Source organism: Corylus avellana, chromosome ca3 (assembly GCF_901000735.1).
Source record: "Corylus avellana chromosome ca3, CavTom2PMs-1.0".
NCBI lineage: Eukaryota > Viridiplantae > Streptophyta > Magnoliopsida > Fagales > Betulaceae > Corylus > Corylus avellana.
Window position 1 is genome coordinate 27836299 of NC_081543.1, and position 11771 is coordinate 27848069.

The following is an 11771-nucleotide window of genomic DNA, read 5'->3' on the forward strand; positions in this document are numbered from 1 at the left end:
ATATATATATTAATTTGCTAATATATTTATTTCTGCTCGATGTTAATAATTTGGGGAAAATACATTTTACTCGCCTGAACTATCCATCAATTTGTAGTTTGACCTTCAATATTTAAAAAATGACACTTGAACCCCCCAAAACTTCCAAATTGTTACAATTTGACCATTCTGACTTTTTTTTCCCAATATGTCTTCATCCCAAGTTAAAAATAATAATAATAATAAATAAAATTAAAAATAAAAATTAAGGGGTGGCCGGCCACCCTAGTTAGGCCTGGGGTGGCCTCCCACACCTTAATTTTTAATTTTAATTTTAATTTTTTTTTAAACTTGGGATTGGGGCATTTTGGGAAGAAAAAAAAGCCAGAATGGTCGAATTGCAACAATTTGGAAGTTTGGGGGGGAGGGGTCAAGTGTCACTTTTAAAACATTGGAGGTCAAAGTGCAAAGAAATGAATAGTTCAGTGGGGTAAAATGTATTGGCATCTTTGACTGCCTTCAATTATAAATCATAAATTCGTTGAGTTTTGGTGCATAAACACTTCTAGTCAATTTTATTTTTTGTTACATGTAAGTTCTTGTTGGCTTAATTCGGTAAGCAAAATGGTGACCAAAAGTGCCAAGATTCATCATCCATTCAATTACCGTTCGGACAAGAAGAAGTGTCGTTCGGACGCTCGAAGAATTCTATTTTTCCCGAGAGCCTTGTCTGCAATCTCGTTTGCAATCCCGTCCGGACGAGCTCGATAAACAAGAATTCCCGAGAGCCTCGTCTGCAGTCTCGTTTGGACCCCGTCCATATGACTTTTACAAAAAATGTCATATGTTGAGTTTTAGACCTCTGATTGGATCAATCTTTGCGGCGTTGGAAAGCTAACTCAAGGATCTACAAAGTCATGTTTCACGAGGTTTAGCTAATTCCAATTTTTACTAGGTTAAAACGGGTCATAAAGAGAAGACTACGAAGCTGGGCAGAATGGCTCGTCTGCAATCTCGTCCGGACGAGATTGCAGACGGCCATGTGTTAAAAACACTTTCTGGCTGTGTTTTGTTGTCCTGTCCGGACGGCACATGTTCCCGTCCGGACACTGCGTACCTGTAACAATTTTAAATGAATATAAACTCTTTCCTAGGTCTAGGGATGATGGGACTATTATAAATACACCTCTATAGGAAGAAAGAGGGACGAATTTCTGCATCTAGAATTCGCCTTTATGTGCTAAGAGAGTAGAGTCTGTTCTCTCTCTTAGAGTGATCGTTTGTGTTTACTTGTTGATTGTGGAAGTGAAGTCAACCGGAGTTCCGGTGAAGGGAGATCACGTAGAAGGATTGTGCCAGCTGGAAAGGGCTATTGCGGTAGAAGGCAAGTGGGTCGCTTGTCTTATACAAGATCGTGTTAATTGCAAAGGTTTTGTAAGTGTGAACGTCTTGTAATCCTTTATTCTTTTATTGAGTTAGTTGATTTCCTGGGTATGGCTACCCCAGAGAGGTTTTACAATTAGAGAGTTCTCTAATTGAATTCCTCTTCGTAACCAAAATATCTGTGTTCTTTACTGTTCATTGCATATATGTTTTTTATTAATTATTATTTTGTTAGGTCAGATCTATTTCCGCATAATATTGTGTGAAACACCTATACATTAAGAATAGGTGTCATTTGGAGTCGTATATAGAATTTTCATTATATAATGAGCATCTCTTGCATTTAGGTGCTCGAATTACTAGCAAATTAGACACGCTCGTAGAGTCGGGGCTGTGAGGTTCATCTGCTACTCCCTCTCTTTGGAGTTCAATATGACATATGAATTGTCAAATGAAAAACGAGAAATGAGCATAGGGTACACTAGTGTTTCAAGCCACATCAGCTTAGTGAGATACATAGCTGGATAAAGATGCAATATGTAGCATTATTCATTCACAATACATAGCATAGAAAACTTTTATTCAATTTTATTTGTAAAGAATAAAGAATTGGGTCTGTTAGTTTGATTTAGATTAGTAGTTTGATTTAGGTTATCAATTTTATTTGTAAGTTAATAATGGGCGTGACTCAAAATTTTAAGTAATTTTGTAATTTAATAATGTGTTTAGTACAAAGTTAATCAAATTAGAGTTAGAATTTTATAGGATATCGCTACAAAATATTTTCCAGCACAAGTTGATATCATGATTAAACTAATTAATAATTTATATTATTTAAAATAACCCAAAGTTTTGTGGCCAATGTCAAGGCACGTTCCTTTTCAGATCATAAATGTATTATAAATTGTGTTAGTGGGTTTGATGTTTTTGTCCCTTATTTCCACTCATCTCTCTAATGTATGGAGAAGAGGAAGTGGCTGAAATCGGAGACTTGTCCGTGATGTTTAAAGTAACAAAAACCAGCCTTTGTTGTAGACATCATATATTTATACAATTACTAGATATGGTAATCCTCATAACAGAGGAATTTGAATCTGTACAAAGAAATCTGTTAGATCCCAAATTATGCACTTACGGACTGGGTTGATGATGATCACCTGCAAAGCTGGGATCCAAGGCGTCAATTTCAGTAATTAAGCTTTCATTTAAGATATCGAAGATACTCTAAAGCTTAAGTCAGTGTCGACTTTGGCTTGAGGGGCGATAGACAGAGAGAGAGAGAGGGGTCATCCCTTGATCGAGGGAGAAGATGGGTGTGTACCATAAATGTATTAAGGAGGTGTTAAGGCCCACACTTCATGGGAGTGTTAAATATTAGTTAAGTAATTAAATTTATTATTTTTGTTATTAATTTAATTTTTCGGGATAAATAGTAATTAGTTAACAAATATGTTAATATCTATATGCTCTACCTAGCCACTTCCCTAGCTAATATATTTATTTCAGGTCAATGTTAATTTTATGATTGCAGTTTAAGCTCAAATGAGAAGATATGTCAGTTAAGAATCGATTGGCATATTTGTTTATTATAGAATGAGGATTTCATGCACTTAGGTGCTCGGATTGCTAACAAGTTGGAAACCAATAAGGGTGATGTAGGACGGCAAACCCCAATTAATTTGGGGTTCAAGTAATGGAAGTATAAAATGAAATATTTTTCCTTCTCTTTCTTGTATAGGACCACTTGTCTGCAAAGCTCATTCAAATGAGGTTGCAAACAAACAGACAGAACCCCGTTTCTGTAAACCCCATTCGAATGAGGTTGTAGATGAGTCTTTCAGTTTGGACTAATTTTGCAAGTAGAAGCAATTGTCCACAAACTCCGATTGAACAAAGTTGCAGATGAACCAAACAAAAATATCAAACTTTTTGAATAAATTAATGAATATGAAGCATCTACTTAATTATCATCACTATTTTGTTTCCCTTTAATTTATTTTTACAGCGGGAGCTGTACGTGGTGCGTGCATGCAAGAGAAGGATACAGCAACTGCAAGAACCAGAAAACTTTTATTCAATGCTCATTCACTGGACGTAACATATATAGAAAACTCTTAATCAATGTAAGTACTGAAAAGTAAAACAACTGCAAGAACCGGAGAAACTACGACTATAAAATGTGACATGAAAATGAACAACTGCATCGTATTGCACCAATTATCACTTAAAAGGTTGACACTTCCGTCTGAGAAAAGAATAGGCCGGAAGGTCCACCTTCAGGCATCAAAGCTAGTGTGACAGGACTTTTAGCTCCTTCTTCAACAGTCAAGACTCCGGTGTTGTGATTAATATCTGTCTTGACATAGCCCGGACAAACTGAGTTAATGGCAATGTTGGGATACTTCATAGCAAGAACCCTTGTAAAAGCATTCACAGCTGCCTTGGAGACAAGATAAGCAGACAAATTTGTCGGCCAGCCTTTGACTTGTATCAAATTCTCCTTGACGTCTTCTAGGAACCCTTCCACCACCTTGTCCACTTTTCCTTCTGTGAGGCCATCTACATCTCCTAGCTCCTTCCTTGTATTCTCATTTGGGATATGCTGCAATTCCATTGTTGTTAATTAGCACCTATGACATAACTAAAAGTCTCTACTTTCTGATATATAAAGTTCGTTTGAGTTTGCAATTTCAAAAGGTACAATTAAAAAATAATGATTTTAAAATGTTCAATTTGAAAATAATGCGTTCAAAAAAAATGCACCATTTTACCCACGATTTGAAAACACACCGCAATTTTTTAAAACGCGCTCTCTAATGATATAATAATGTTGTACCTTTAACTGTCCCAAGGAGGAGGAGACATTTATTATTCTTGCAGAATTGGATGATTGAAGAAGTGGAATTAGTTCTTTGCTCACTAGCTTCATCCCATAATAATTTGTTCTTATACAATCCGTGGCAGTTTCGAATGTTTGCTTGAAAACTTTCTCCAAGGATCCATGATTTCCACCTGCAACCTGTATCATCGTATGCAGTGGTAAATGATGTAGCATATATGTTTGAAATCATTTGAAGACTATTTTATTTTGGACAAAGTTTTCTTTCGGATCAACCCAATCTAAACTAAAATTGATTTGTTCACATTTTTAATAAAATTAGGGAAAAATGCAAACTTAGTCTTTGTGGTTTACCTGATTTGCAAATTAGCTCTCTTTGGTATCAAAATGAACTAAAAGATCCCTGACATATGCCAAAAAAATAATTTACTCGTTCACTGACTTAACAGATTTCGTTAGTGTGACATTGACTTAAATATAACACGTGTCACAATTTTATTGGTTCTGACGTATTTACATTATCAAAATCTGTTAAATTAGTTGATGAAATTTGACTGTAATGAGTAAATTGTCTTTTTGGTACGCCTTAGGGATCCCTAAATTCATTTTGATACCACTGGAGGTTAATTGCAAATCAGGTAAACCACAATGACTAATTTTGTAATTTTCTCAAAAGATTAACCAAGTATGTGGTATTTGTCCTTAGTGCATGTGAAAATGCATATAAGAATAATATACTCTAAAGACAAATGTTAATTTAATAAATTGTATTTGAGGAATTTCCTTCATTTCTGTTTGAAGTAAAACTTTGTCCTTTTATTCATTTTTATTTTTTGCATTTATGAGACTTTCTTTCCTACAGTGTGGGAAGGAAACCATTAAACTATATATTATAGTCTACATTTCCACTTAAACACATTATCTTGCAGTAATTAAGTACTTCAAATTTCTGGATTATACTCTAAATTTAAAATGCTGATTGAGATTATATTACATTGGGAAACTTACTTCATAATACCCTTGTATTAAGCCCTCTTGATCTTCTGCGTTGATTATGGATCCAGCAATCCCTGCATTGTTTATCTGCAATTTAAAATAATTTCAATATTAGAGTACTAAATGGGGGATAAGAACAAGACTTCGCATAGTTATTGGTCTTTATTTTTCACCAAGCAAATGACTCTTTTTTTTCCTATTCAAAAAAGCCGGCGGAGGAGATCACTTATGGTTATTCTATCTAAGTATGACTATAGTAGTCGCTACTCGCTGAGAGCCGTACATGGAGGGACCAAGACAATGGAAACCGCATACTATCTCTTAAGTCCGACTGAATCATAATCTGACTCAGTTCCATCAAGAAATTAGTGGAACCCAAAGCAGCTAATACTAATAGGATTGTTGATTCTTATTTCAGGAGTTAGTCTTACCTTAGTACATATCTAAAACCATTTGGAGAATCTTATTGAGACCACTGAACCACTACCATTAATGGTAAACTACATGACTTTATTTTCATCGAAAAAAGATTACATGATTTCATCTTAATTCAAAAGTATAGACTGATTAGAAAGGTATCTATGTAATTAATCTTCCTTAGACTATTCGATAAGGGCTCATCCATACTTATCCTTTTTCGTTTTTCTTTTCCATACTATGAACAGTTTGGAAAAGCAGCCTAGTCAAGCAATAGGAAATACACATCCGAATGAATTTTGATATTCCCATCTACAAGTCAAAGTCATATTCTCCATAAAAATCAAGTGTCTTACCAAGGATCAAACATACAATACGGGAAGTTAATATAAGAGGATAGGTGTTCCCTTACCTACTTAAGCAGGTGTCTAGACTATACAAACAGGGGTCCAATGGTTTTTAGGGCCTTAGGTGAAACTTTTAAATGAAGCTTTATTTTTTAAAATATTTAAATATTAATTAAATAATATTTATTTTAATATTATTGTTATTATATTTTTATTTAAAAATGATTATTCTCCCCAAAATACTCTATCTAAATCTTTTGAATAAACTAGTCGTTTTCTATTATGCTTCTCCCCATTTGATAATTTCCGTATATAATATGTACTAAAAAAATGCTTAGAGTTCTCATCTTAAGGAAAATCTATATTACTATCTTATTGGCATTTTCTACTAATAAATCATTTAATTTTGCATCAATATTTTTCTATTGGCCTGGTTCATAAATATTTGTAACAATAGAGTTTTTTTTCCCTATTCAAATGAGGAAAGGGATAGAGTTAGATACTATTCAAATATTTGTACCAATAGACTTAGATATATCAATAGTATTTTCATTATCTTCTAGTTCTTTTTGATGAATTTCTTGTTCATTTACAAGTTTTCACCTAAATTATCCTCTATATTTTGTTTATTGCTAATAACAAATTTATTTAGAGCTCCTCTTTGTCAGCTTTTCTACTACTTCTTTTTTTTTTTTTTTTTTTAATTTATTTATTTAAGTTTTTCATATCCAGATACATATTTTTTGGTAGAAATATTCAATTAAAAATATTAAAAAAATTTAAACAAACACGATATATATAAAACAATAAAACTGAGTTGTGGTTTTATTGTTCTATTTTTTACTGTACAACTAAGGAAGCATGTTGTGGGCCTTGTGAGTTGTGGTCGTTGTGCATCAAAAGCATGCTGAAGGCCTCAATATTATAAAAAAAATAAAATTATTTTTTTAAAGCATGTTGAGGGCCTCATTATTATAAACAAATAACATATATATTTTTTTAAACATGTCGAGGGCCTTGTGGCCGTTCCGCAGAAAGCATTCTAGGACCTCTATATTATAAAAAAAATAATATTATTTTTTTAAGGCACGCCGAAGGCCTTAAGAAAGTATGTTGAAGGCCTTGATATTATAAACAATAATATTTTTTTTAAGCATGTTGAGGGTCTTAAATTTTTATGCAATTTTTTTTTTTTTTTTTTTTTTTTTTTGTTTTTTAGGCCTTAGAAAAAAAAAATTTGGAGCTTATGAAATTGGGATTCTAGGCGCCGGCCTAACTCGCCTAGCGGTTGGGCCGGCCTTGTATACAAATCAGTATAAGGCTTATCTACGGTATCCGGTCACGTTAGCCACCCATGCCCATGCATGCAATACGGGCAACTAATTACACCCGATCACAAGTATCGGAGAGTTGGATTACGTACCAATATGTCAAGCTTCCCAAATTGAGTTTTGATGAAATTTGCAAAAGAAGAAATGCTAGCCTTGTCCCCCACATCAAGTTGATGAAAAATCACATCGGAGTATCCAGCAGCCTTGAGTTTTTCAACAGCTTCATTTCCCCTCTTCACATCTCTAGCAGTTAATATCACCTCCACCCCATTTGAAGCTAGCTGCTTACATATTTCAAATCCTATCCCTTTGTTGGCCCCCGTAACAACTGCAATCCTAAAGAAAAAAGTTTGAAACAAATGCAAAAACAAAGAAATTAAGGATCGATGTTTCACTACTTACTACGATATATAATCATATACATCTGACTTCTGAGGTTCATATTAAAACATGTTGTTAAAGATGAAATTACCTCTTCGTCATGTTTGTTGACTTGTTTCTGCAATTCGTTGATGCTTATTTATGGAAGTTTGTGGTTTTTCTGTTGTTTGGATGGTTTAAGGTAAGGTTGTGGGGTATTTATAGTTGCTCATCTCTGGGTTTTCTACGCATGCAGTGACATCTTATATATATATATATATTTGCACTGGATGTTATGTAGACAGACTAATTCCATATTGGTGCATATATACACAAGTTGGATCGGATAATTAATAATTCCTGCACCTATCAACAAAATCATTAATGCTATGCAAAATATTTGCTAAGGTCAACATATGGTAGTTGTTACCTCCACATGCCAAGATTAATCTCTATGCTCAAAGTAATCTATTTGGTTGTCTCATGTTAAAGCTGCTTCCGTAGATCTGCATACACCCTTTTTTCAGACAAGGGAGTAGAAAAGGTTTAGGACAATTCTAATATGCTTTAGAGATACTCTTTTCTTAAGTGTTTTTTAAGTAGAAATTTGAGTTGGCAACACAATAAAATATTCAGAGTCACAAACTTATGTGAATTGACAATATATATATATATATATGAAATTAATTAAAACTACAATTAATACTAATTGGAGGAGGGTTTATTGAAAGATGATCCTCACGCTACTACACTTGAACCAAGAGGGCAATTGGTTTTTTGGGTATTAATTATTAGATCTTATTTATTACATGGGTAGGTGTACAAGAAAAAGCATATAACTATAGCTCGATTACAAACACAGAAACAAGAGTACCCCATTGGGTTCTTAGATTTGAAGGAACCCCACCTTGGAGAGATGATTCACTACAGGAAATTTGCTCTTTAGCGACGACCCTGAGTCGTCGCTAAAGGCCCACATGTCGTCGCTGATGGTCATCAGCGACGACTATCCCAGCTAATGATCATTAACAGCGACGACATTTGTCGTCGCTAATAACTATAAAAGTTTGTCGCTGAAAATGCTTGTTAAAGTCAAGGTCGTCGCTGATGACGCACACATCAGCGACGACATTTGTCGTCGCTAATGACCCAATACATCAGTGTTTCTAATGATCATCGTCGTCAACATCAAATGCTTTTCTTTTTGGCCGATTAATGTTTTAAATTGGTTGGTATAAATGATCTAAACATAACAATATGTTAAAGCTTACTAAAGAACTCTTTCTAATTAAATATGTTAAAAGGTCTGAAACAGAGTTAATTACAAGTGAAGAAGTCTCAAAAATGGCCCGAGAAAACTACATAATTGTCAAGTTTTTAAGTAAGTGCCAAAGAAGGCATACATCAACAACAATGTTCCTTGAGAAATTAAACTTTATATGTAGCTAAGCAGCAAAAAAATGATTACAAAGAAGGCTTCCCAGATGTAAGAACTGATAACTTGTACGACTCATCAATACCATATGTAACTGCACGAAGAAGAAGAGCATATATTAGACAAGAAAACTCACTTAAAAACTACAAGCATGTCTAATATAATAACCACATAGTTGGACAAACAATTGCTACTCAAATATGAAAAAACGCAATAGAAAAAGAACACTGTCCATCATGTATCACAGTTACCAAATCTTAATTTTGCAACAACCTAGCATGCACACACTCATGATGGATTGAACCCACCCTCCACCTTTTGTGTATGGAGGGAGGAGATTCCTTTTGTACCAAAGACCATCAGCAAGCCTTGAACAAACATGTTTGAGTCAAGTTCACTAAACTCAAACATCTTTTTTTTTTTTTTAATGAATACTCTGAACTCAAACATCACTCGAACAAAACACAAATATGGATGCAGTTTGGTAGTTTCATGAACAAAAGAACAAAGGAAAATTCTCCAGGGCAATTAGCGTTCAAGAGGTCATAGAATTCATCACATAATTAACTACATGAGTATCCACTAATAATTGATTTTGTATGAAAGCATTTAAAGAGTGATTAGGACTTGATATATATCAATGAAATTCATTGATGAATTTGAACATTACCAATATGTGGATTTGAAACAATTAGTTGTAACATGATATTTCAAATTCATGAAGCAAGTGATTTGTTGAAACAAACCTCTCATTTTTCTCTCATTTTTCTCGATTCTTTTCAGAAGTCCAATCCAATGAATACACCTGCAAAATTCTTAATGATTAAAACTTCTATTTAACCCCATCTTCTTGAAGTGGCATTACAATGATAGCAATCTAATAGGTGAAACATGTATTTCTTAGCTTAACACTCACTCAGAAAGGCCAAAAATAAAACAATTGGAAATTAGGTACTAGTTTCTAGTAATAAACATTACAGAAACTACCAGCCAATATCAGAACATTAACTTATCATAAAAAGAAAAGGAATAATTAAAATTGCCCAAGAATAAAGTTACTTTCTATTCTGCAGCCACAAGGTTTAACATTTCTGTTATCTCTATTGCAAGGGAATCATATCTTCCATATAAAAATATTAAAATGCCTTAGTTCCCATACTCTTGCACCAATCAACCCTGCTCTTAAGAAACCAACTAATAAGAGGGAAAAAAAAAATTAAAAAAGAAAATTGAGCCTAGGCTTTGGGGCTTTCTAGCTTCTTTGTCTTTCCCAGGGATGCTTTCAAGATCCCAATTTCCCTTAATAACTGATTACCTAATCCAAGAAGTATATGAGAATAAATAAATACGCAACAAACTAGTGTTTCTCTTCTTTGTTGTTTTGATTAGAAAAACGCATCAAACTAATGTGAGTGGCATAACAAAGCACCATCTTCCGGTCAATTCAATCACATTTTCACAAATTCCCAAATTAATAATAAATATAGGGATATTCAGACATTCTCTTATCTGCCTTTTATCACAAATAAGAAAAACACGATGCAAGAAGACTATCCTAGTTCACATAATCGTGACCACCAATGCTGGACACTTGTTAGGGAAATGTTGTTTATGAGAGAGAAGAGAGAGGAAAGAAATACATAGTTATGATGATTTTACTTTCCAATTTCTTACTATAGAAATAGATGCTGAAAGGTATGTATCTGTATGATCTTATAAATTTTCAAAGGAATTCATAAGTTATTGCGTCCTTGCATCTAGATCCTTGGAAGTTACATACCTGGGCGGCCCATAACCATGTCGAAATCTAACAATGTGTCCTTGCCAACTTCAAGATTTCTTTTCAAATTGGAATTCTCAAATCTTGAGAAGAGTTGTAGGTGTAGCCACAAAATTCATTGAACAAGATTCCAGAACTGGAACTGAATGTCTAAAACTTACCCTATATTAAGAAATATAACTATGAAGTACCTACTTTCCCTCTATGACCTAGCTCTATCCCCATTTTGACCACTTCATTTCATTCTCTTAACACTCAAGAAACTACAACTTCTGCAATTTAAAAAATAGAAAAGAGCAATTGCCACAGAAAAATTCTCTGCTTCCAATGATTACCTTTTCTTCTTCCCACATAGCAGCTATCCGAAGAAAAGGTATTGATTGGTATTTCTGAGCCTACACTTCAGCAAATACAGAAAAAGTTCAATAACTGAAGTGTCTGAATCAAAAGATAAATAAGAATGCATAAATGGTAGATTAAAACAGAGAAGAAATCCCTACACGTGTATATGCAAGCCTCTGCTTTGTGTATTCATAACCAAGCTCTTCCATCTCCTGTATTCTGTCAATTAAATATTTTCCAAACAATTAACCAATCAAAACGAAAAACAATTAGACAGAAATAAACCAAAGATAAATTCATAAGAGAGAGAAAAAGTTAGAAAAATGGCAGCTTCCTACTAGAATTTTACCTAATTCAATCAATTTGTCAGTTGTTGAAGCCCCTTCTTGTCCAAAGATTTCATGTTTGGAAAATTAGAGATTTGAAAAGCGGTGAACGGTGAAGTAATGGGAGAACATTCAAGTAGTTAAGCACTCGGTTTTATAAAAATAAACAATATTTAGCCAATGATCCAATTGGAAGCTGCAAAATCAGAATGATATATAATACTCACCACCACACA

The 11771-nt window shown here is 33.8% G+C and overlaps 1 protein-coding gene and 1 long non-coding RNA gene across 2 annotated transcripts in view; both read right to left on the reverse strand.

Annotated features, from left to right (window-relative positions):
- Positions 1-3586: 3586 nt before the first annotated feature.
- LOC132174352 ((+)-neomenthol dehydrogenase-like) overlaps positions 3587-11771 on the reverse strand; it is a 17702-nt gene continuing 9517 nt past the window's right edge. Inside the window, exons 4-7 of the mRNA XM_059586022.1 lie at positions 7385-7643; positions 5210-5284; positions 4199-4381; positions 3587-3964 (exon numbers count right to left, since the gene is read on the reverse strand). Of these exons, the coding sequence (XP_059442005.1) occupies positions 3587-3964; positions 4199-4381; positions 5210-5284; positions 7385-7643 (895 nt within the window). The remainder of the gene's footprint in view (positions 3965-4198; positions 4382-5209; positions 5285-7384; positions 7644-11771) is intronic.
- Positions 9081-11621, reverse strand: LOC132176720 (uncharacterized). Its single transcript, XR_009439585.1, has 5 exons — positions 11559-11621; positions 11368-11428; positions 11203-11262; positions 9834-9892; positions 9081-9181 (listed from the first exon to the last, which is right to left on the reverse strand). It is a non-coding gene; the product is annotated as an uncharacterized LOC132176720 (long non-coding RNA).